Source organism: Eschrichtius robustus, chromosome X, assembly GCF_028021215.1.
Source record: "Eschrichtius robustus isolate mEscRob2 chromosome X, mEscRob2.pri, whole genome shotgun sequence".
NCBI lineage: Eukaryota > Metazoa > Chordata > Mammalia > Artiodactyla > Eschrichtiidae > Eschrichtius > Eschrichtius robustus.
Window position 1 is genome coordinate 2,871,022 of NC_090845.1, and position 25,984 is coordinate 2,897,005.

Sequence of the window (25,984 nt, forward strand, 5' to 3'; positions counted from 1 at the left end):
TGTGCTATACAGTAGGTCCTTGTTGGTTATCTATTTTATGTATAGTAGTGTGTATCTGTTAATCCCAAACTCCTAATTTATCCCTCACCCCCCTTTCCCCTTTGGTAATCATAAGTTTGTTTTCTAAGTCTGTGAGTCCGCTTCTGTTTTGTAAATAAGATCATTTGTACTATTTATTTAGATTCCACATATAAGTGATATCATATGATATCTTTCTCTGTCTGACTTACTTCGCTAAGTATGATAATCTCTAGGTCCACCCATGTTGCTGCAAATGGCATTATTTCATTCTTTTTCATGGCTGAGTAATATTCCATTGTATATATGTACCACATCTTCTTTATCCATTCATCTGTCGATGGACACTTAGGTTGCTTCCATGTCTTGGCTATTGTAAATAGTGCTGCTGTGAACACAGGGGCGCGTGTGTCTTTTCAAATTAAGAGTTTTCATCTTTTCTGGATATATGCCCAGGAGTGGGATCTCGAATTCAGCTTTTTTAGATTCCACACATGAGTGAGATGCTACAGTATGTGTCCTTCTGTGACTGACTTATCTCACTTTAATGCCCCCAAGGTCCAACCATGTTGTCCCAAATGGCAAGATTTCCTTACTTTTTGTGGCTGAATAATATTCCATTTTATACACATCTCCTATCTTCTTTATCTACAAGCTGAGAAACACGTGAGGCTACCAGAAGCTAGGAGAGGGGCACAGAACAGGTGGTTTTCTAGAGCCTTTACAAGGAACATTGCCCTGGCAACACCCTGATTTCCTACGCTGGCCCCCAGAACTGTGAGGCTGTTAACATTCTGTTGGGTTAAGCCCCTTAGTTTGTGGTACTTTGTTATGGTGGCCCCAGAAGCCAAACACCCACCCCTTGTGGGCCATATCACATCAGCCCTCACCCAGTTCACCTCTGCTTCTAAAGCACCTGGGGTTTTCACACTCCACACTGGGTATTATAACTTGTGTCATGTGATGGGCTACAAGCTAAATGATGGCCAGGGAAACAAAACATTTGGAAACACATCTTTGGAGGCCCAGAAAATTGTCATAATGACGTCCACGTTTATCTCTTTAAACAGGCTGACCACCCAGTTGCCCCCTCAGGCTTGGGGAGGTGACATCATGTCACGCAGACAAGCAGCTACAGCTCAGAAAGGGGATGTGATGGGGTTTCCATGAGGAAGAACTTCAGCTTCTCCGTGTGACTTTGCCCTGTGATCGGCAGGAGGAAAGAGTCAAAAGTGCAGAGGTGACCACTTCACCCCATGCAGATGGCTACTATCAAAAAAACAGAAAACAAGTGGTGACGGGGATGTGGAGAAAAGGGAACCCTCCTACACTGTAGGTGGGAATGTAAAATGGCGCAGCCACTCTGGAGAACAGGATGGAGGGTCCTCAAAAAACTAAAAATAGAATCACCGTTATGATCCGGCAATCCTACTCCTGGGTATATACCCACGAGACATGAAAGCAGGGTCTTGAAGAGATATTCGTACACGTGTGTTCGTAACAGCACTGTTCACAATAGCCAAAAGAGAGAAGCAACCCAAGTGTCCCTCATGGATGAATAAACAAAATGTAATATATCCAGACTATGGAATACTATTCAGCCTTGAAAAGGGAGGGAATTCTGACACCTGCTACAACATGGAAGAACCTTGAAGACATTATGCTCAGTGAAAAGGAAAAATACCTAATGATTCCACTTACATGGGGCCCCTAGAGGAGTCATATTCATAGAGACAGAAAGCTGATGGTGGGTCCAGGGGCTGAGGGTGAGGAAGCAGGAGAGCTGGCACATTTTAATGGGGACAGAGTTTCTGTTCTGCAAGAAGAAAAGAGTTCTGGAGATGGATGGCGGGGACGGCTGTACCTCGTTCTGAATGTAATTAACACACTGAATTTTACGCTTAAAATTGGTTAAGATGGTATCTTTGATGCTATCTATATCTTGCCACAATCAAAATTTTACAAAGTGCAGAGACAGAAGAGGCTAAGAAAGGAGGGTGTCCCCATGGGCGGGAGATCCAGGAACAGGTGTCTGATACCCAGAGTCAAGGTAAGGTAGCCAGGACCTCGGCAGAAGCTGGACCAAGGGCGGGTTTGGAACGGATCCGGGACCAGTACGTCCAGACAGAGCCGTGTGTGAACCACGTCCAGCTGGCACGCTCCTGCCAAGGAGCATGTCGCTGCGGCAGCCACTTGGCAACTCCGGGCTGCAGCCCAGGTCCAGACCACGTGTGCCCGGGCTGCCTAGTGTTGCTGTCGTGTCTGGCACCTGTCTGTAGACAGGCAGAAAGGAACGGCATCTTATATCCTTTGCAAAGAACTCCTCCAACAAGAGATGCAATGATGAAGCACGGATAGAAGAAACCCTTATCTTGCAGGTTTAATGTAAAGAAAGTTAAGTGTCTGCTCACTGATGTGTTTGTCTACTCTCTCTCTTTCTCTGCCCATCATCGAGCTCACGCTGACCCTGCTGTGTAAGCGGTGCATCTGGCCCGAGCCCTCCCCAGGTCCACTGGAGTGCTGGGGGTCTTGGGCGGGGGTCTTCAGCTCTCTCCAGGAACCCACCCAAAGGTGCTCTTGGGTCCCTGCTTCCCTTCCGCATGACACCTCTCCATTCCCGATCTCTGGTTCTTTTTTCACACGATAGACTCTTTCCCATTTCCCTAGAACCCCTTGTGATACAAAGTACCATTCCAATTTCAAATCCTATGGAAGGAATGGGGTCACGTTGCGTTGGCGCAGATAGAGATTGTATGGTCCGGTAACCAGCCAGGAATTCGGGTGCAGCAGGTGGCCGTAAGTTCCAAGAAGGAAAGGAGATGGGAGACGTGGGTTCTTCCCACACGGAGTCGAGCAGGAAGGGGCTCACACTACCTGCTGGGCTTTTTCAAGTGACATCCCGTCAGGGTGCACAGAACCACCTGGCGGTCCAGCTACGAGTTTCCTGTCCCCAAGACTTAAGCTTAGGAGCACCTTTCTTCCCGCCACACCCAGCTGAGTCAACTCAAAGTCAACCCTCGTTGCTTTGGCTCATGAAATTCTTTTAATTCTGCTGAACGATCCGGTACTGGCCCATTAATGCTATATTCCCAGGTGGGGCACATCCACGGTTGCCTGAATCCAGCTGGAAGCCTGGCGCTTAGCTGATGTCCTCACCAGGTGGAGGAGGGTGTAGATAATTGTATCTGTGTTAGGTGTGGCGTCTCCGCTTACATGTGGAAAGGTGAGTCTCTCCCTCGCTTCATCCTGGGGTATGGGGCACAGATCGAAGGCTGTATGACTTTCCAGTTTCTCAGTAAACTCAGGTAGCCTGACCCTTCATTCAAGTAAAAGCTTTCTCCAAAAAGCCCCCAGGCTTCTCGGATGTAGAGAGGCATAAACTGCTAGAAAGAGCTTCAGGCTGCAGTAAACGTTCTTAAAGCCTTAGATTTCAAACAGTACTGCAGTTCCCTAAAAAGTTAAAGAGAATTTCCGTAAGTCCCAGAAACTTCAGTCCATGGTTAATGCCCCCAAAGAATTGAAAGCAGGGCTCTAACAAACATTTGTACCCCCAGGTTCATAGCAGACGATTATTGCAAGGTGGAAGCAGTCTTCTCCTTTTAAGAGAATTCTCTTTATACTTAAAAAAGCTTCCTGCAAAAAGCCCCCATACTTCTTGGATGTAGAGCGTCATAAATTGCTAGAAAGAACTTCATACTGCAGTAAATACGTTAAGACAAGACAGACAGTGGTGGATGTTACTGGGAGAGTGCTGGTCCAGGCTGTGAATTATCGATGCCCCTGGTCTTATCATTTCTGCTCACTTGGCTCTTGAAGAGAGGGCAAAGTGACACCCGCCATTCTCAATTTTCTCACTGTTACCAGTTCCACCACAACTGGGGGTGGGAGACCGTCATCCAAGTACGCTCTGTAAAATAGATGTCCCATTGCTCATGTGTTCCTACTCCCCACTGCCTTTCACTGCATCCCCACTGAGTTGAATAGTGTTCCCCCCACGAAAGTCCTAGACTCCGGTACCTGTGAATGTATTTGGAAATAGGGTCTTGCAGATGTAATCAGGTTAAGACTGGGACTAATCCAATGACTCGTGTCCTTCAAAGAAGAGGAAGAGAGAGAGATCGCTCTACTGTATTAGAAGGAGGCCATCTACAAGCCAGGAAGAGAGCCTCACCAGGAACCAAATCAGCCAGCATCCTGCTCATGGGCTTCCAGAACTGGAAGAAACACATTCCTTATAAGGTCACCAATCCTATGGGATTAGGACCCCACTGTCATGACCTCATTTGACCTTAATTACTTCTGAACAACATGATCTCCAAATACAGCCACAATGGGGGTTGGAGCTTCAAGACATGAATTTTGGAGGAACACAAGTTCAGTCCAGAGCAATGGTGGTGATCATGAAGGCGATGGTGATGATGGTAATGGTGGTGATGAAGGTGATAATTATGGAGATGATGATGGTGATGATGGCACTGATGATGACGACGGTCATTACAACGCTGATGTTGATGATGGCGATTGTGACAATGGCAATAATGATGGTGATGATGATGATGGTGGTGATGACGGTGGTGATGATGATGGTGATGATGATGGTGATGATGACGGTGGTGATGGAGATGAAGGTGATGATAGTGGTGATGATGGTGGTGATGACGATGGTGATGATGATGATGATGGTGATGATAGTGGTGGTGATGATGGTGATGATGATGATGGTGGTGATGATGGTGATGGTGATGATAGTGGTGATGATGGTGGTGATGATGGTGATGACGATGATGGTGGTGATGATGGTGATGACGATGATAGTGGTGATGATGATGGTGATGATGGTGATGATGATGATGGTGGTGATGGTGATGATAGTGGTGATAATGGTGATGATAGTGATAATGATGGTGATGATGACGGTGGTGATGGAGATGAAGGTGATAACTATGGAGATGACGATGGTGATGACAGTGGTGGCGATGTTGGTGATGACGATGATGTGAGGGTGGGCATGATAAAGTCAGAAGCACCTACTGTCTACTCAATGCTTACTACATGATAGGAACCGTTCTTAGGAAATCCTTTCCAATGAGCAGACCCATCCATTGTTACCAATCGCCCTACAGGGTAGGAACAATTCTCATTACGCAGATGAGCAAAACCAAGGCACACGGGGTGATTACAATGTACTCAATCTCACCAGCTGGAGAGTGGCAGACACGGGGGTCCAGCAGAGGCAAGTGGTCCCCATATCCACTCTTCGTTCCTAACTGCCCCTCTGAGGTGCTTCTGATAACAGAGGCTCTTGGTAAGGGAAATAAATTTAACCTGGAAGCCATAAGGTACTACCACTTGGCAATTGTGGGGTTGCACGCAAACCACCTTACCTCTCAGGGCCTCAGATTTCTCAGCTGTAATATGATGATGGCTGGCCAAACTTATCACCGAGTGAATCTGTGAAACATTTTATTGGTGGTTTGTTTGAATCAGGGCTTCCAAATAAAATGATTAAAAAAATCCCAAAAAACTACCAGGTGGACTATATACCACATGTTACCAATAGGGGGCAGCACCAAGGCCATAAAACCAATTTTTAAAACTATATAAAGTCTTCACACTCTTCTATGTAAAACCATCCCATTTTATTCTTAGCATGCAATAGATGAAATTCTATAGGGGAAAATCAGATTGCATTTAACAGCATCCTAGAACGAAACTGGGTCATTTGTAGAGACATGGATGGACCTAGAGACTGTCATACAGAGTGAAGTAAGTCAGAAAAACAAACGTCATAGATTAATGCATATATGTGGAATCTAGAAAAATGGTACAGATGAACTTATCTGCAAAGCAGAAATAGAGACACAGACGTACAGAACAAATGTATGGATACCAAGGGGGAAAGAGGGGGAGTGGGACGAACTGGGAGATTGGGATGGACATATATACACTATTGATACTAGGTATAAAATAGATAACTAATGAGAACCTACTGTATAGCACAGGGAACTCTACTCAATGCTGTGGTGACCTAAACGGGAAGGAAATCCAAAAATGAGGGGATATAGGTGTATGTATAGCTGATTCATTTTGCTGTACAGCAGAAACCAACACAACACTGTAAAGCAACTCTACTCCAATAAAAATTAATTAAAAAAAAATAACTGCATCATAAAAGCGATCCTAGGATAGCCCCTCTCTAAAAACCATCAGAGATGAATCATTTAGTGTAAAACAGCTCCCAAATCGTTTCCCACAAATGGGGCTGTTTCTACGACGTGAGGGACACAGGTTATCACGTGAACCAACCCCATCTCGTCACGGAATAGGACGCTTCGGGTGTATTTTCCAGGTCTACTTCCCAAGATGGGAGCTACTGGCTGCATGTGGCATCTGAGCCCTTTTAAAAGTACAGAGGTACTGAAATTCTAATCTAATTTTAATTAATTTGAACATTCAATTTAACAACCCATACTCGATGCAGCGACTGAAAAACTTTTAACTATTTCTGGAGAGCTTGGGCACGTGAATCTACTTTTTTTTCCAGCTGTTAAGTGTTACGGACGCTAAATACAGATCAAGTGTTTCTGATGAACATTTAGCACCCTCCCTGAGACGCACGCACCAAAGGACAAAAGGCACATGGAATTTCAAAACCTCAGTAGCAAAACTTCACGTAAAGTCTCTCAGTGCTGATACTGATGATACGTTGAAGCGATCCTATTTGGGATATATTAAATTAAATCGACTTTATGAACAAAATAATCTATACCTGTTTTACCTTTAAAAACATGGCTACTTAAAAATGTGAAGTAATACACGAGGTCTACGTTGGACTTGTATTGGACAGCACTACTCTAGACAGAAATTTTAGGAACTTAAATTACTAAAATTGTCCGGAGGAACAAAACATACATCTTTGGTCCGTCGAAATGAAGTGCTGTATGACAGCAGGTATTATCAGCAGCTGTGACGGTATCAGAAAAAGTAGAGTCCACACCGGCATACAGAACAGACTGGTAGTTGCCAAGCGGGAGGGGGTGGGGGAGGAAGGGAGTGGGAGTCTGGGGTTAGCAGATGCAAACTAGTGTATATAGGACGGATAAACAACAAGGTCCTACTTCAGAGCCCAGGGAACTCTATTCAATCTCCTGGGATAAACCATCATGGAAAAGAATATGAAAAAGAATGCATATATATGCAGAACCGGAATCACTTTGCTGCACAGCAGAAATAAACACAACATTGTAAATCAACTCTACTTCAATAAAACACATTTTTGAAAAAAGAAAGAAAAAGTAGAGTCCACTGTGTCTCCCCCTCTGTCTGGGTGTCTCTACTCAACGCCTAATTGTATCAGCTCATGGGGTGGGCAACTGGGGATACAGGGAAAAAAGCTTACATTTTCTTAGAGGATTAAAAAACAACAATAAAACAAAAACCACAGCAAAATCACCCAAAACCAAAACAAACCAAAAACCTAGAAAACAAATGTGTGATGTAAAGGATGAGAGACTGCCAACATGGAAAATAAGAAAGTTCTATTTCCCGCCCCCCCCCCCCCAAAACCCTGCCCCTGGCCCCAGCTTTAGCCACTTCGGGTCTGACTCCTTTCTTTGGAATAAAAATCTAGAATTGAACTCAAAACCATACCTTTAGACCCCGAGAGAAGCCCCCAGCGCTTCATGTAAGGGGTCCTCCTCGCTTAACTGCATGGGATTGAAAACACTAACAGTTAACGCTTTTATTCTCTACATCTCGGGCAGCGTCGTTCCCAGTAGAAAGAGCGTGCTGTTTATAAACTGAAAGAGTCGTGAAAACGCAACACATACGGCTTTGCAAGTACATCAGCCTTACTTATCCCCACATGCTGTCCTTTTCTAAGCTCTAAATTATAGGATGATACACATTCATTATAAACACTTCTCCCCAGGTAAACAGAGCATTCAGGATCCTTGGGGCGAATTAATCCAAAAGGTATTTTATATTGAATTATGTAAGATTTTATTTTATTTTATTAATCTTCATGACATCAACTTTTTGGTGCTAACAATGTTCCTCAGAATATTTGTCCCAGTAATCCCACTTTTGGAAATCTATATTGTGGAATTCATCTCAAACACGTATTTATAAACAGCGCAGGTACTGCACCTGTATTGACATAGGAGAACAGTCAAACTCATCATGCATTTGCTCAGCAAAAGGACCCTTTTGGTGTTTTGTTGTTATAAGAAATGAAAAGATATAAGTTTAAAAAAAAAACACCGACATAAAGACGATGTCAAAATGTTTAAAGGCATAATCCTTCCTGCTCAGAGGTGGTGGATTAAAGGAATTCAGCTCTGCCCCCTCCCAAAAAAGACAATGAAGAACGATGGAAGGAAACTGTACAACATGGGATCCACCAGCACTAAAAAGGAACCAGGTGACAACAGCAGCAGAATTTTGGAAGGTGCCCAGGAGATGAAGGTCTGTCCGAGCAGAGCTGAGTGGAAAATGGAAGGGACTGTGCGGGGAGAAAGCTCCTGGACTCCACGTACGTGCATGGAACATGCGATAAAAAGGAAAGCTAACTTGAGAGCTATCCCCTCACACCTGTTGGAATGGCTCTTATCAGAAAGACAAGCCGTAACATGAGCTGGTGAGGGTGTGGAGAAAAGGGAACGCACGTGCACTGTTGGTGGGAATGTAAACTGCTGCAGCCACTGTGGAGAACAGGATGGAGGTTCCTCAAAAAACTAAAGATAGAGCTACCACGTGATCCAGCAATCCCACTCCTGGGTATATATCTGGAGAAAACTCTAATTCGAAAAGATACATGCACCCCAGTGTTCATTGCAGCACTGTTTACGATAGCCAGGACATGGAAGCAACCTCAATGTCCATTGACAGATGAATGGATAAAGATGTGGTGTGTGTGTGTGTGTGTGTGTGTGTGTGTGTGTGTGTGTGTGTGTGTGTGTATATAAAATGGAATATCACGCAGCCATGAAAAAGAATGAAATCATGCCGTCTGCAGCACCGTGGTTGGACCTGGAGATTGTCATACTGAATGAAGTGAGTCAGACAGAGAAAGACAAATACCATACGATATCACTTCTATGTGGAATCTAAAGAAAAAGGAAGTCACAGCGCAGAGGACACAGAGCACGCTGCCAGAGGCAGGGGACGGGAAGATGGGAAAACGGGGGAAACGTTCACTTACTTGTCCACCAGTTTCTTGGCGAACCCGAAGTCAGTGAGCTTGATGTGACCGTCTCTATCCAGCAGGATGTTCTCCGGCTTCAGGTCCCTGTAGACGATCTCCTTGGAGTGCAGGTACTCGATGGCACAGACGATCTCCGCGGAGTAGAAGAGCCCGGTGGAGCTGGAGAAGCGGCCCTGGTTGCGCAGGTAGCTGAAGAGCTCACCACCCGGCACGAACTCCATCAGCATGTACAGGAAGCGGTCATCGTGCCCCGTCCAGAACCTGCGGGACCAGAGCGGGAGTGAGGGCTGCGCCTCGGATGGACAGAAAGGGACAGGGACGGACGGATGCTGAGATGGCACTTAGATGGAGGTCGTGTTACATGAACAGGTCATGTTAAGATATATCTCTAGGTAAGAGATGATCATACTAAGTGAAGTAAGACAGAGAACGACAAATACCATATGATATCACTTACATGTGGAATCTAAAATGAGACGCAAATGAACTCATCTACAAAACAGAAACAGACTCACAGACACAGAGAACAGACTTGTGGTTGCCAAGGGGGAGGGTGGTGGGGGAGGGATGGAGTGGGAGTTTGGGGTTAGCAGATGCAAACTATTATATAGAGAATGGATAAACAACAAGGTCCTACTGTAGAGCACAGGGAACTCTATTCAATCTCCTGCAATAAACCATAATGGAAAAGAATATGATAAAGAATGCAAATATACGTATAACGGAATCACTTTGCTGTGCGGCAGAAATTAACACGACATTGTAAATCAACTCTACTTCAATTAAATCTTTTAAAAAAAAGATGTATCTCTAGGTCCACGTTAGGATACTCATATACACGGACAGACGCAAGACATGTGTGTGGACAGATGTTAAGATTTGGTAGAGATCGATGTTAAGATATGTCTATAGGTATTAGAACAGAAAAACCAACACATAAACAGATGATTATTTTGTAAAAAAAGATACATCCCTAGGTAGATGTTAAGATACTCATACAGACGGACCGATGCCCGCATCTGTGTGTGGGGCGATGTTAAGACTTGGTATAGAGCGATGTTATTGGTACAGGTACATGTTAAGACATGGCATAGACAGATGTCACGTTATGTGTATAAATACACGTTAAGATCGATCTCTAGGTGGATGTTAAGATACTCGTATAGGTGAACAGATGTCGAGATAAGTGTGTGGACACATGTTAAGGTTTGGCAGAGATCCATGTTATGGGTACAGGTACCCATTCGATGTGCTAAGATGTGGCACAGATGATGTTACGTTACGTGTACAGACACACGTTTAGGCACGTATAGGTAGACGTTAAGATTCAGGTACACGCAGATGTTAGGATACAGGGAAACACAATGCTGAGGGATGGCTATCCTGTAGATGTGCAAAGGTCTCAGAATGGCCAAGAGTAAATACCAACTTTTGATAATAAACTGGTGAACAGCTTGTTACGGGCTGAATTGTGTCCCCAACCCACAAATTCATATGTTAAGTCCTCACCCCAGGACCTCAGGAGGTGATTCTGTTAGGAAACACAGTTTTTAAAGAAGGGATGAAGGTACAATGAGGTCACTAGGGTGCGGCCCTGATCCCATAGGACGGGTGTCCCTGTAAGAGGAGGAGAGCAGGACACAGACACACACAGAGGGACGACCCTGGGAGGACACAGGGAGGAGAGGGCCGTCTCCACGGTCTCAAAGGGCACCCACAAGGCCGACATCTGACCTCAGACTTCCAACCTCCCCAAACATGCGCTAATAAATCTGCGGCTCCAGCCGCGCCATCTGGGGTGCTTGTCTCACAGCCCGAGCAGACTCACACGGGGTGGGCACACCTCAGGGATCACACCTGGTTCAGTGGCTCCAGGGCTGTCATCAAGACTGCAAATTTCCAGTCCATTCACGATGGCCTCCCAGACGCCTGCTGGGAAAGGTGGCCATTCACAAAACCGCAAAGTAAGAGATTTCTAAGCAACGACGGGTAGGAGGTGTCCCCAGAGAGTCAGAAGAGACACATCATCCCTAGAAAGGCGTTGATCGGCTCTGTTCATGGAAGAAAAGGCAGCAGCGAGAAACTGAGGAGAAAAGAAGAATATGGATGCGAGAAGAAGACAGAGTCCTGAATGAATTTTAGAGGTCATGGCAAAGAGGAAAAGCAACAACTACATCCTGGGGAGATACGCACTGATGGAGAAGAAAGTTTGCCTGTAAAGGAGGTGTAGATATGTATGGCTGATTCACTTTGTGATACAGCAGACACTCATACACCATTGTAAAGCAATTATACTCCAATAAAGATGTTAAAAAAAAAAAAAAAGATGTAGAAAAAAAGAGAAACGCTCTTTGGAAGTAAGGGCTCTGTTTTTGAGCGGATTTAGGACACAGAAGCGTGACTGACGCACAAGCACATAAAGGTCCCCCTGCAGGATCGGGACACACAGAGGATGATGTGAACCAACGTCAGGCTACCGTGCCAACGGTACCTGATCCGCGACGCCCCAGCCCGGGCATCTTCTCTGCTCAGGACACTGTGCTGCCCTCCCAGGCTGGTCCCAAAGAGCTGCGTCCACCTGGGCTTCCGTGAACACAAAGGATGCGCGGAGGACCCGGCATCCTTGCGGGGTGGGGGGTGCTCAGGGCACCATCCACCAGACGGTCTTGCCTGCTTCCAATGAAATAAAGTACAGGCACACCTCGTTTCACTGTGCTTTGCACACACCGCATTTTTAACAAGTGGAATGTCAGTGACAACCCTATTCCGCGAGCAGCTCTATGGGCACCATTTTTCCAACACCATTTGCTCACTTTGTGTGTCTGGGTCCCGTTTTGGTAATTCTCGCGATACTTCAAACCTTTTCGTTAGTGTGGCGATCTGTGATTTTGGGTGTTTCTATCGCAAAAGAGCAAGTCACGGAAGGCTCACAGGATGGTGAGCCATTTTTACCAATAAAGTGTTTTTCACTATGGCACCCACATTGCTTTTTTAGACATAACGGTGCTGCATACTTAACAGGCTACAGTCCAGCATAAACATAACTTTGAGATGCGCTGGGAAACCAAAAACTTTGTGTGACTCGCTTTACGGCGCTATTTGCTTTACTGTGGTGCTCTGGAACAGAACCCACCGTTATCTCTGAGATCTGCCTGTAATAAACCGTATCAATATATACACAGAGCATTGGAGGAGAGAGTTTGCAATGACCCAAAAACTAGCTGGAAGGAAAATCACAAAGCAATAACCAAGTGCGGCAGTGGTCAGGAAGGTATAAGTTTATGCACTAAATAAAAAGATGGGGGACACTTCCCGGGCGGTCCAGTGGTCAGGACTTGGCGCTTTCACTGCCGAGGGCACGGATTCAATTCCTGGTTGGGGAACTAAGATCCCCGTAAGCCTTGCGGTGCGTGCGGTCAAATTTGAAAAAAAAAAAAAGATGGGCTGCAGAGAGGAAAAATGCCCCCCGTCGTAGATGTGAACATCTTTTCTATGCCAAAGGGAAGCCTTTTAAAAAAGGACAACACACTATTCTGATGTTCAAATGAATGGCTGTTTTGTTAAGCACTACGGTTTATATGTCTTTGCACAATATGGGCCACGCGTTACAAAAGGCTTTCTCTACATGCGTGTTTACACGTGCAGACTCTTTGCACGACGGGTGCAGCTGGGGGATGACGGGTGCAGCTGGGGGATGACGGCCACCCTCCGATAGGGTTGTTATACACGCCATTCTTTCTCGGTGTTCCTCATTGATGTCTGTCTCTCGGAGTCAGAGACGGCCCGGGATCCTGTCTGTGAGAAGCACAGTGGCGGCCACGTCTGGGCGTCGCTTCTCTCCCAGTTCCTGACAGCCGTGCGTCCTGTTCCCCTTCTCACACCTTACAGCTCAAAGGCTCAAGATGTGCAGTGTTGAGACTTGAGGGAACACAGGATGCAGGTAGAGGGCTTTGGGGTTGCGGGTTGTGGCTATTGCTACTGGCGTGGAAGACAACTTTGCCCCCCCGAAGTATCTCTTTGGCACGCGGATTATTTCGAGCTGAAAACAAGCAAGGCCCAAAGACCCAACAAAGAAACTCTGACCTTCTCGCTAAGAGCCTAAAAGAATTTAGACGGAGAAGCAGCTCCTGGAATCTCTGTCCTCACCAGAGACGTCTGCCCGTGACACGGGCCACCCGTGGCGGGGAAACAGCACGGCCTGGCGATCAGGGGCCACCCTGTGTCCCACTGTCTCTGCAGGCGCAGCAAACACTTGTTTACCAACCTTCTTCTTTTCCGTCTCCACGTCAACGGCCTTCCTCCCCTCTGAAGTCCCAAGCCACTACCCCAACAGGCTCTTTCGTCTTTAGCTGAAGATGACAGCATTTAAGATGAGGGTCTGGACCATTTTTGTGAGTGACTCCGTTTTCCTGGGTCTCTCCCGTGCGTCCAGGGGATTCAACTTTTGTGTGACTTTCTCCTGTTCATCCGTCTCACGTCCATTTCATTCTTAGACCAGCCAGAAGAGCCTAGAAGGGTAAGGAAAATGTCTTCCTCCCCAACATGGCTTTCTGGAGAAATCGTCTGACCAGACGCCCATCTTCCTTCCATCGTTTAAAATCAAGATGGGTCGTTATCTTTGGGCCGCCCGCCCTCCTTCTCCGGTCCACATACCGATGTGTATGGCAAGGACGTTCTGTGCCGTGATGCTTGAATAGAAGCGCACAGTATCCCAAACGCACGAAAGCCTCGCTGTGTTTTGTGGGCGAGCTTAGAACCCAGCCAGGGCTTTGCGGTTCTGACGGGGAAATGCGTTCTAGGGCAGGGGTCCCCAACCCCCAGGCCACGGTACTGGTCCGCATCCTGTTAGGAACCGGGCCGCATAGCAGGAGATAAGCTGCTCCCCATGACTTCATCTGCCGCCACCCATCACTCACCATCGCTCGCATTACCACCTGAAGCCCACCATACACACACACCTTCCGTGGAAAAACTGTCTTCCACAAAACCGGTCCCCGGGGCCAGAAAGGCTGGCGACCGCTGTTCTAGGATCCTGACACCTGACTGGTGAACTTGTACACGGAACCTCTACGTAAACTGGTGACTTGCTGAGTTTCTCCGGGGCAGGGCAGATGGCCAACCTAGCTGGAACTCATCCGGAAAGGCCTGGTATTCTGGGATTTCGGGGCCGCACTGAGCCCTTAAGAAGATGTGACACGGTCAATCGTATCTAAGCAAGGGCACTACCATTTTCTACAGCTGTGAATTGGGTTGAAAAGGCAGGAGAAATATATATATAAGCCTCTCTCTTCTCTCTCCTCTGCTCCAATGCGCACACACACACACACACACACACACACACACACACACACACATATACACCCACCCAGAGGTCATCAGTGAGCTGCTAGGCAACTCATTCTTTGCGTATCTTCTGTAACTGCTCCCACACACCCACCATCAGGATAAGAACCTGCCCTGACGTATTCTCAACTCTGGAGAACAATGCGTCACAAGGTTCCAAGGCAAACTCACCTCAAGTCTCAGAAGCATCAGATAATGAACAACGCGGGGACATGAGGACAGGACCCAGATGGGGTGAGGAGGGGGGAATGAGGTAACTTTCAGGGTGGAGCAAGTGAGTGGAGTGCGTCAGTCCCGAAAAACAGCGTGACTGGACACCAGGTGAGTCGGGAAGGAGGCCGGGGTCACAGTCTCTCTTTCCGTCACCTGGGCTCCAGGGGAACTGCAATTTCACCCACGGGTAGGTCGACCGAAATAGGAAGCAACTGAGGGTGAAGTGTCTATTATCCGGCTCCCAATTCCTCACACGTCAAGCCATTCTCGGATACCAGCTGGGTGTCCTAGAATTCAACTCAGTTCTGGTACTATGCACCCAGAGTTAGCACCAGATCCCACGGGGTAAAGGGCTCAGTCCCACAAGACCCCGACGGCAAGCGCAGGTGGCCACCTGTGCTTCTGACCGACCGGCTGCAGGTGGAAGGTTGCCATGACCCCTCCTTGGGTTTAATCTGCTAGAATGGCTCACAGAAGTCAGAGGAACATTTACGCACTAGATCACCGGTTTATTATAAGAGGACCTAACTCAGGAACAGCCAGATGGGACCGATGCAGAGGGTGAGATTTGGGGAGGGGGCAGGGGACCCCGACACCCTCTCCAGGCTGCACTCTCCCCAAATCTCTACATGTTCACCAACACGGAAGCTCTCTGAACCCTATCTTTTTGGGGTTTTATAGAGGCTTCATTACTTAGGTCTGATTCACTCACTGGCCATTGGGAAGTGAACTCAACCTCCAGCCCCCCTCCACTTCCCAAGGTCAGGGTGGGACTGACAGTTCCAAACCTGTAATAGTTGGTTCCCCTGGTAACCAGCCCCCAGCCACAGGTGACCAGGGGCTTTCCAAGAGCCACCCCTTTAACCTAACAAAAGACCACTTTATGGCTCTCAACACTTAGGAAATTTCAAGCGTTTTAGGAACTCTGTGCCAGGAACTGGGAAGAAGACCAAATAAATATTTCTTATGATAAATCACAGTATCACAATCTCAAATGTCACAAACAAGGGATAGAGTGGGGAGAACTATACCGACCGATAAAGATGGATGAAGATGTTTGTTCCACAAATATCTAATGAAATCAAACAAAACTTCAACAAACCATCATACCTAAGAAAGCCACTGTATCTTAAGCGGATAAGTCATTTTTACCTATGTAGATCACACGCAAAAGTGATCCGTCATCAGCGTGCTTAAGAAGCAATAGTTTTCAAATAAAGGCACCCATAACAAATAGAAATTATGGCTATAAAACAAACACAAATCCTGAGAGCCCTGATGCCACTTTCCTTCTCCAAATCACCAAAATCAAATAAATATCGAAAGGAAGAAAAAAAATTCCTCCGATACATCTTTGCTTCAAAGCTCTACCAGTTAAGAGGTTTCTTATATGGAAAGAATTTGTAAAGAGCTGGGTATTATTAATGATCAGAACTAAGCAAATATTCAAACGGTTCCTGACACCACGATTCCAAAAACAGTTACAGCCATCGCTTGGTGCCTGTGGCTGATAGGAGGGGGTCCACGTGACCACAGAGGAATTAAACTCTTGAGTTCAGAAAATCAGAAACAGGATAAACTGCATCAGCCAATCTGTTCATCCCGTCATTCTCATCAGCTGCAGGACACTGTCTTTTGCACCGAGTCCATAAAAATAATAAAAGTTCGAGGGCAGAAAGCAAGGTTTATCACATCGCTACGAGAAAAGCACGCATGTAGTGGATCTCAAAGGCATGGGACCCATGGTTAGCACCACCGAGCAACATCTCCAATAACTCATGATCACCCGTCTTTATTGACCTCACCACCCACTGGTTTTCTCTTTGTTTAGTGGATACATGTGGACAAGGACCCACTTCGGGGACTTCCCTGGCGGTCCGGTGGTTGAGACTTCGCCTTCCAGCGCAGGGGGTGCGGATTCGAGCCCTGGTCGGGGAACTAAGATCCCACATGCCTCGTAGCCAAAACACCAAAAAACATGAAGCAGAAGCAATACTGTCACAAATTCAATAAAGACTTAAAAAATGGTCCACAGCAAAAAAACAAACAAACAAACAAAAAAACAAAAAAGGACCCACTTCATACCCTGCAATGTCCTGTCTTGGACACACTGGAAAGGGCATCTCCCGTTTGGACTGTCATGAGCCTGTGGGAAGCAGAGGAACCGCCTCTAAACACCGAACACAGAAGGGGGGTGTGTCCCAGCAAGATGGGACGGGTTGGCCAGGTGTATCTGTGGTCGAAGGAGGCTGGGGACAGACACACAGGGATGTTGGAGACTGAGGCACCAGTCAAACCCTGGAGCTGTGGACGCACCGTACAGAGTCTGCATTTTGTCGAGGGCAGGAAGGAAAGTCATTGATGGGACGGGAAAGCAAAGGATGACAGTTAGGTTTTCATGTCAGAAAGAAGCCCCAGTCTCCAATCAAGAGTGGATGAGCCCTGGGGAGGCGACTGAGATGAAAGAGAGGGGACCCAGAGGAACCAAGGCGGACGGACTTTGGAGATGTGATTTAGAAGAGGAAAGGGCAGGCCTGGAAAAGACGAAAACTCCAACTCGAAAAGATGCATGCATCCCTGTGTTCACAGCAGCACTATTTACAACAGCCAAGACATGGAAGCAACCGAAGTGTCCAGCGACAGAGGAATGGATAAAGAAGATGTGGTACATATACACACAATGGAATACCACTGAGCCATGAAAAAGAATGAAACAATGCCACTTGCAGCAGCATGGATGGACCTGGAGATGATCATACTATGTGAAGTCAGTCAGACAGAGAAAGACAAACGTTATACAATATCTCTCATATGTGAAATCCAAAAAGTAATAGAAGTGAATCTACATACAAAACAGAAACAGACTCACAGACACAGAAGCATGGGTGGACCTAGAGATCATCGTACTGAGTGAAGTAAGCCAGAAATAGAAAGACAAATTCCATATGATCTCACTTATATGCGGAATCTAAAATATGATACAAACGAACTTACTTACACAACAGAAAGAGACTCACAGACACAGAAAACAAACTTATGGTTACCAAAGGGGAAGTGGGGGGAGGGATTAAAAACTAAGGACCTACTGTACAGCACAGGGAACTGTACTCAGTATCTTATAATAATCTATAATGGAAAAGAATAGGAAAAAAGTTTTATATAAATATATAAAACTGAATCACTTTGCTGTACACATGAAACGAGCACAATATTGTAAATCAACTATAGTTCAAAGAATTTTAAAAAAAAAGGAAGAGGAAAGGGCAGAAGCCCTGGTTAGAGTGAACACGGAAGCAAAGAAAAGGAAATCAAAAACAGTGCCCGGGGGTGGCGGGGGGGACCCAGGATTTGGAAGGGCCATTTGGGGGAAGCCCAAAGGAGGAACTGATTGGAGGTGTGGGGCAAAGAGGAAGGTCAAGAATTCCTTTCCAACAGGAGGACCCTGAACTGCCTGCAGAGACACCTGGGCAGAAGGGACCAGGCGCCAGCTGGGTGGATGAGTCTAGCTCGGAAGGAGCAGGTGTGAGTGAGAAGCTGAGCCTAGAATTCTAGAGTGTCTAGTGTGCAGCGAGCGTGACCACAGTGCATGACTTTGGGAGCACGTGCACACAATCACGCACGTCCGTCCCCTATACCATGTCCGCTCCCTGGTCCTCCCCACCTCTACCTTGCATGGCCCAGCTTCTCTCCAAGGAAAAGCTAAGAGACCTCCCTCCCTCTCTGTACGCCCTCACCCCTACCCTGCCTCCTGGAACGCGTCCACCCAAAATGCCCAGGAGGGATCTCTATGAAGCAGAGTTAAAAACAGTGAGAGGCAAAAAAAATGTGTACAATATGCTGTAAGGATGCCACACTCTGTGTGTGTGTGTGTGTGTGCAGGCACGCTCGGAGCTCTTTAAGCACAGGGAGGAGGACAGTAGGCATCATACCAAACTGTCAACATGGTGACCTGGTGATGACGGAGGGACAAAGGAAGAAAGAAAAGGGAATGAGGCAAGCTGAGGAAAAAAAAAAAAAAAGAAAAGCAGAGAAGGGAAGAGAAAATGCTTAAGCACTCTCCACGGGCAGGAAAGAGAATGAGATGTCGAAAATGCACTCAAGGAGTTGAAGCAGGGACTCAGACGTCTGTACACCTGTGTTCACAGCAGCATTACAACAGCCAAGAGGTGGAAGCAACCCAAGTGCCCATGGATGGATGATGGATATAAACAAATGTGTTCCATTCACACAACGGAATATTACTCAGCCATGAAAAAGGAAGGAAATCGTGATACAGGCTACAATGTGGATGAACCTTGAGAACGTGATGCTCGGTGAGAGAAGCCAGACCCAAAAGGACACACAGTGTGTGATTCCACTCAGAGGAGGTCCCTAGAGTTGTCACACGCATCAGAAAGTAGATGGTGGGGCTGGGGGAGGGGGAAGGGGAGGGGGACGCAGTGTTTCATGGGCACCATGAGTTCCAAATTTGCAAGATGAAAAGGTTCTGAAGATGATGCTTGGGATGGTTGCACGATGTGGATGGACTTAATGTCACTGAATTATACACTTAAAAATGGTCAAGATGGCAGATGAATGGATAAAGAAGATGTGGCACATATATACAATGGAATATTACTCAGCCATAAAAAGAAATGAAATTGAGTTATTTGTAGTGAGGTGGATGGACCTAGAGTCTGTCATACAGAGTGAAGTAAGTCAGAAAGAGAAGAACAAATACCATATGCTAACACATATATATGGAATACAAAAAAAAAAAATGTCATGAAGAACCTAGGGGCAGGACGGGAATAAAGACACAGACCTACTAGAGAATGGACTTGAGGACACGGGGAGGGGGAAGGGTAAGCTGGGACAAAGTGAGAGAGTGGCATGGACATATCTGCACTACCAAATGTAGAATAGATAGTGGGAAGCAGCCGCATAGCAAAGGGAGATCAGTTCAGTGCTTTGTGTCTACCTAGAGGGGTGGGATAGGGAGGGTGGGAGAGAGGGAGACGCAAGAGGGAGGAGATACGGGGACGTATGTATATGTATAGCTGATTCACTTTGTTATAAAGCAGAAACTAACCCACCATTGTAAAGCAATTATACTCCAATAAAGACGTTAAAAAAAAAAAAGGTCAAGATGGTTAAATTTTATGTGAGGTACATTTTACCACGATTAAAAAATTAAAATTGAAAAAATGTATTCGAGAGAACATATTAATCAATTATTCCATAAACAGGAAAAAAAAAAAAAAGTGGCCGTCGTTGAGAATGACTAGGAACACAGCGGCAGAGACGTCAGCTCTGAGCTCAGAGCGGCACTTTCCACCTTTGATTACTGTTTTTTATTTGCAAAGTCTGCAGTGGGCACCTCCCCTATGGCATTTTAATTAACTTAAAAGTCAGCCTCATTTAGCTGGAGACACCTAACTTTAAAGTTGGTCATTATTTCTCCAGATGCTGCAGTAAAGCTGGACTTCTGCCATTAAAAGGAGAAAATGGAAAGCCACTCATGTCACCCTTTCTCGAGCCCCATCGCCCCGCACAATCTGAGGTTCTGGAACATCCCTTCCACTTTCCGAACCGGCTCCATGGTAACCAGCGCCCCCCGCCCGCCCCGCTGAGGTGACCTGAACTTGTCTCGCTGTCCCCCACCCCAGGGTCCCCCTGTTGTGGTCCCCAGGGGTCCCAACACTCGGTGGCTCCATCTGATGTCTTCCCAAGGACGACCGGTCGCTCACTCTCTCTTCCGAGACGGCTCCCTGGAAATTGCCCCACCTGGAACGCTCTCTCTCCCGTCCAACTTCCCAGGCGTGTGCCAGGCCAGTACACCGCTGTGGAAGGCGGCGAGGGGGTGACCTCGTACTCCGTCCTCGCACCCCAGTCCCCAGCTGAACGCACAGGGAAGCACACCCTCCGAGGTACCCAGGGCGCAATGTGTCCATCCAACCTCCCCAGAGGTGCCCTGGGGGCCCGTTCCCATCTCCTCCTCCTCCTCCTCCTGAGTTACACACCAGCATCAATGCTGGAGCTCCCACCCAAGTCCAGCCTTGCGTCCACGCTGGACTCCGATTCCTCCCCATGTCCCAGCCTCTTGGCTGACCCGTGGCCCCTGACCAAGAATTCCCCCCCACCTGCCAGCCAACAAATGCCTCCTCCTGCGAGATTCTGCTGCAGCATCCTGCGCGGCTTAGGACCTCCCGCCCCGAAGGGCTGACGATTCCGTCCTTGCCAACCACGCTGGGATCTCCCAGAGCCTCATCGGGAACTTCAGTTTCCCTCCATCAGGAGAATCCAAACCTCCCTGTTAATAAGCATCCACCTTGCCCCACCCCCCAAAATGCAAAATGGACATGTCATTACGTTTGAACAAACAACAGAACAAGGAATTGGGAAGTGGCTGTGCTCCTTCTGTCACAGCTGTTCCTTGCAGGCGATGCTGAAAGAGGAAGGAGAGCTATTTCTGGACTTTTGCTTCTGAAACTCAAGTGCAGAGGGGTCCAGGGAACTCAGAACAGGGTGTTCTTTCCTCCTGAACTGTCAGAAGAGCCAAGGAACAGTTTTACTAACTACCCGTCCCTGTGCCAACGGAGATGCACACCAGACTCAAGTCTGTGGGCAGGAGAAAGACTTTCCCTTAGGCTATGGGCTTGTCCTCTCCAGACGAAGACCCAAGTTCCTCTGCTGGAGATCCAAGCTGTCATTTCGCCAATAATGAGAAGGATGCGCCCCATGGGTGATGGACCTCTGAGTTCTTTCATACCCAGACCTGTAGGGGAAAGCCAGTGGAACCCGGCTGGCTAGCTGGGTCTTCTACTGCACGATGAGTGACATGGCACTGGGACGGGAAAGTGAGAATGGACCCACACCCACCAAATCTCCGTGTGTGCGTCCGTCACAGGCATTATCAACCAACCAGCCACCCATCATTCCACCCATCCATCCATCCGTCAACCTATCTAATCTATTTGTCGACCATCTGTGTATCCACCCACCCATCCATCCACCCATCCATCCATAATACCTACCTATCAATCTATTTGTCTCACTATTTCTATATCACCTGCCTGTTCATCCTTTCTTCCTTCCATCCATCCATCCATGCATTCTTTCTATCTATCTATCTATCTATCTATCTATCTATCTGTCTGTCTGTCTGTCTGTCTGTCTGTCTGTCTGTCTGTCTGTCTGTCTATCTAGGCAGTGGTCTGTAATCAGGACTATTTCACTCCCTGGGACATTTTCTGTCATCACACCAGGGAGGGAGTGCTCCTGGCATTGAGTGGGTAGATACCAGGGATGCCGTTAAACCTCCTCTACTGCACAGAAGAGCCGCCGCCACCAAGAATTTCCTGTCCCCAATGTCCGTGGTGCCCAGGTGAGAACCCCTGTCCTGGATCCCACCAACTCTAAGATGCCAGCAATTTCTGTACGCACAGAGGGCGGGGAGCAGACACAGGGTCATGGTCTAGGGGCAGGACACAAGCCTTCCTCCCCGGGAAATCTTGACTGTGTCACAATCCTTCTACACTGAGTTTGTCAGCTCTTCTAAAATTATCTCTACGCTAGCGGAACTGGCCTTCAGGATGGCTTTATCCCAGAACAGAATGCATTCTCTGATGTGTATGCAATGAACGTCCTGGCTGACTTTCAAAAACGCAACCAGTAGCACTTCAAATACCAAACGTTGAAAACACCGTGGGCGAACTTGCCAAATCGTTCAAGTGGAAGTTGAAACTTGAGTCTTTGTTCGGCGTGATACCCGGGATCATTGGTATTCCACGTGGCTTCATGTGAATGCAAGTATGGCTCACTCAACGCTTCTGGATAGTATGAAAGGCAGATGTTGGGAGAAGCAACTCACTTCCAAGAGAAACTGCACAGCTGGGGGGATTCGATACCTGCTTCCCTCGTGGTCTCTTCCCACTAAATCCGGTGCTCTATCCAGTGGCCCTGGGCACCCTACTCCCCCCGTTCGCGGGGCTGGTCAGATACAGCGCTCTCCCCCTGCTACGTGTGGGGCACCTCTAGAGTCTGCTGACCCTGGATCAATTTAATCCCAGTTTTCAAACACCGCCGGGTCCCTCAAGTGACAACGCACAGAAAACTTCCAAAGGCTACAAGTACTTTATAATAAGACCCCCGTGCACTGAAAGACCTGCACTTAGCAAGTCACTAAGTAGTAGTGTCCACCCCAAAATCTATATGCTGAAGTCCTAACCCCCAGGACCTCAGCATGTGGCTGGATTTAGAGATGGCGTCTTTAAAAAGGGGATGAAGGTGAAATGAGGTCACTAGGGTGGGTCCTGATCCCGTAGGACTGGGGTCCTTATAGGAAGACGAGGCCAGGACACAGACACGCAGAGGGACAGCCTTGTGGACTAAAGGACCAGGAAAAATTCCTGCCTCTTGGCCACAGCACAGCTGGACCTGACATATAAAAAGACCACATTCAGGTGTGCCTGCACCCAGTGGGCTGTATGGCAACAGGAATATCAAGGTAGCAAAGAGCCTGTCAGATTGTGGAGCTACCACAGTGCGGAGAGATGACACTCTTTAAAAGAGAAAACCCGATTTAGATAACCTGGGGTCAAATTCCATCCCACTGAAACTAGGGCTTACAGCCTTGGTGATGGAAACAATTTAGGTACTTATCCAAAGGCAAGGAACATCGGAATACAGAATCTGTGTCCCTCTGGACTCGGCAATCTACCCTACCTGACGAGGAAACCGCCTGATTAGCTGTCAGAGTAAAGGAAGCAGAGTTATCTGACTAAAGCTCTGTTTTTCATGCTCCTCCTTTTCCCTATTCCCTTTTAACTTCCCAAAGCTCAAGGATTCTATCCTGGGGACTCCTCCGACGTAGTTAGAAAGCATCTCCAGAACCCATCACCTAGGCTGGTCCCCACTCCGGGAGACGACGGGGTGTGTGTTACTTTGCTGGGGCTGCCGTAACAGAAGACCACAAACTGGGTGGCTTAAACAACAGAGATGCATCCTCTCGTAGTTCTGGAGGCTAGAAGTCCAAGATCAGGGTGTTGGTGGGGGTGGTTCCTTCTAGAATCTCCAGGGAAGGATCCATCCTAGCTTCTTCTATAGCTTCTGGTGGTTGCCAGCAATCGTTGGGGTTCCTCGGCTCGTGGCCGCATCACCCCCAATCTCCACCTCTGTCTTCACGTGGCCTTCTCCTCTCTGTGTGCCTTTGTGTGTCTTCTCCGCTTGTTACAAGGACACCCATCACATCGGATGGAGAACCCGCCTTACTCCTATAGGACCTCGACCTACATCTTGATTACACCTACAAAGAAAGACCCAACTTCCAAATAAGGTCACATTCACAGGTACTGGGGGTCAGGGCATCAACGTATCTTTTGCGGGGGCGGGGAATGACACATAATTCAACCCACAACAAGGTGGAGTTCCCAGAATTGGAAGCCATCCCCCGAGATTCCCTAATGTTTCCAGGGGGACGTGCCTGATCCCAGAAAATATGCGATGAGGTGAACTCAGCGTCCCCGCCAGGCGCTCGGCGGCACGCCCGCCGCCCACGCACAGCCCTGGAAAGCGCCTCTCCCACTGGCTTCTCCCCTCTTCTCCAAACTTGTGTCTTCTCAACACCAGAGTCTCACACTTTCCGTTTTCACCATCAATTCCATCTGCTTTTCTTCCGTGTTCTCCTAATTTCACTGCAGACACATAGCAGATCACGCCACTCGGTCTCCAGAGCAAACCGGAACCCAGCGGCCAGGTGCCCCGTCTTCCTGGGAAAACTCAGACACAAAGCACCCTCGGGGACACACCCTGGGGTTCTGGCTGGAGACTTCCTGTATTTGGTAAAAGCCCAAGACCGTTCTCCTAAATCACGTGAGAATGACTTGGCAACAGATAAAGGAATCCACACCTCCTTCATAAAATATGTACTGAAAACGCTAGCGAACTCAAGTCTTTACCCAGAATCACTATTTCAGTTTCTAGAAGAGACACCAGAAGTAGAAGCTTTTCTCCTTTCCAGAAGAAGATCTGCACGCGTGAGATTTCTACCCATCTTCCCGCCACTTCCCAGCGAGGAGGAGACTCAGACCTGAACGGGGAGGGGAGGTGACTCTGCTGCACCCGCTAGCTTTTTTGTGTTTCGATTTTAATGACTCACCAACATGAGGCTCTACTGACCCGTCCACACGGGCCCAACACGGCCTCTGCGCTTCACAAAGGGAAAGTAAGGCAAGAAGTCAGCTGCTTCCCTTCTGTCACCCACCAAACATGCCACCCGTCCCTGCTCCGAGTGGCATGCTGTTTCGGGCCCTGCCCTGGGGCACGTGCCAGATGCTCCAGGAGCAGGGTGGAGGCGCCTGTCTCTGGGTACAGGCAGGTGTATCGCAGAAGAAAGGCAGGTGAGGGTGAGGTGGGAGAGGCTGGGGGGTGGGGGGGAGGCAGAGGAAGGAGGCACCACAGGGGGGCAGGTGGCCCTGGGGTGACAACATGGATGGCACCTCCCACCCTCTACTGCAGGTCACTTTCCTGGGGTGACGGAGGGAAGAGCGTCTGAAAAGAGACGGAGCCAGAGGCGGAGCCAGGGGCAAAGCCAGAGCCCGGGGTGAGCCATTTCTAGGACACTGAGCCCCTGGGGTCATTCCCTGCGGATTTGTCAGCAGAGACGCAGATCATGGAGGGATCACCACGGCTGTAGTTAAAGCACAGAACGCCTTGAAAGAGGCAAGTCTGGGAGGCCAAGAACAGCTGGGCAGTCAGGCCAGAGAGGGGGGCCCGCACCAGGCTGGGCTGGGAGGGGTCGGGGGCTGAGAAGGGGCGTGAGGAAGGCGGCGGAGGAGGTGGGAAGCGGCGGAAGGCCCCCGGGGATGGGGCCGGAGAGCCCTCTGCGGACGCCCACACCTCTGGCCCCTGAGTGGGAAACGGCCTTACCCTCCGCCAGCAAAGAGCGTGGCAGAGAGAGGGATCCATTCGGTCCATATTGGGCACCTTCCACTGGAAGGTTCTATGAGGCATCTACACGGGGACACTGAACGGTCAACAAGAAACCCAAGAAAGGATGCGAGTGAGTAGAGGTGAGCCGGTGACTGAGGTCCCAGGAAAACCCACTGGTCAGGCTGCCCAGGGAGCTGGGGCCGGGAGGAGGGGACAGAGCCTCTGGCGGGGCCGCAGGTGCCCCCGGGGCCGCGCGGCTGGTGCAGGGGGGCGGAGCCCGGCGTCCCACCCCGG

General features: G+C 48.2%; 1 protein-coding gene across 3 annotated transcripts in view; it reads right to left on the reverse strand.

Annotated features, from left to right (window-relative positions):
• The window catches only part of PRKX (protein kinase cAMP-dependent X-linked catalytic subunit), a 109,562-nt gene that overhangs the window by 50,391 nt on the left and 33,187 nt on the right, over positions 1–25,984 (reverse strand). For all 3 annotated transcript variants that reach the window (XR_011072244.1, XM_068533154.1, XM_068533155.1), the window contains exon 3: positions 9,221–9,484. Coding sequence is in view for 2 of the 3 variants with exons in the window: in XM_068533154.1 (XP_068389255.1) it covers positions 9,221–9,484 (264 nt within the window). In the remaining variant the exon portion in view is untranslated. The remainder of the gene's footprint in view (positions 1–9,220; positions 9,485–25,984) is intronic.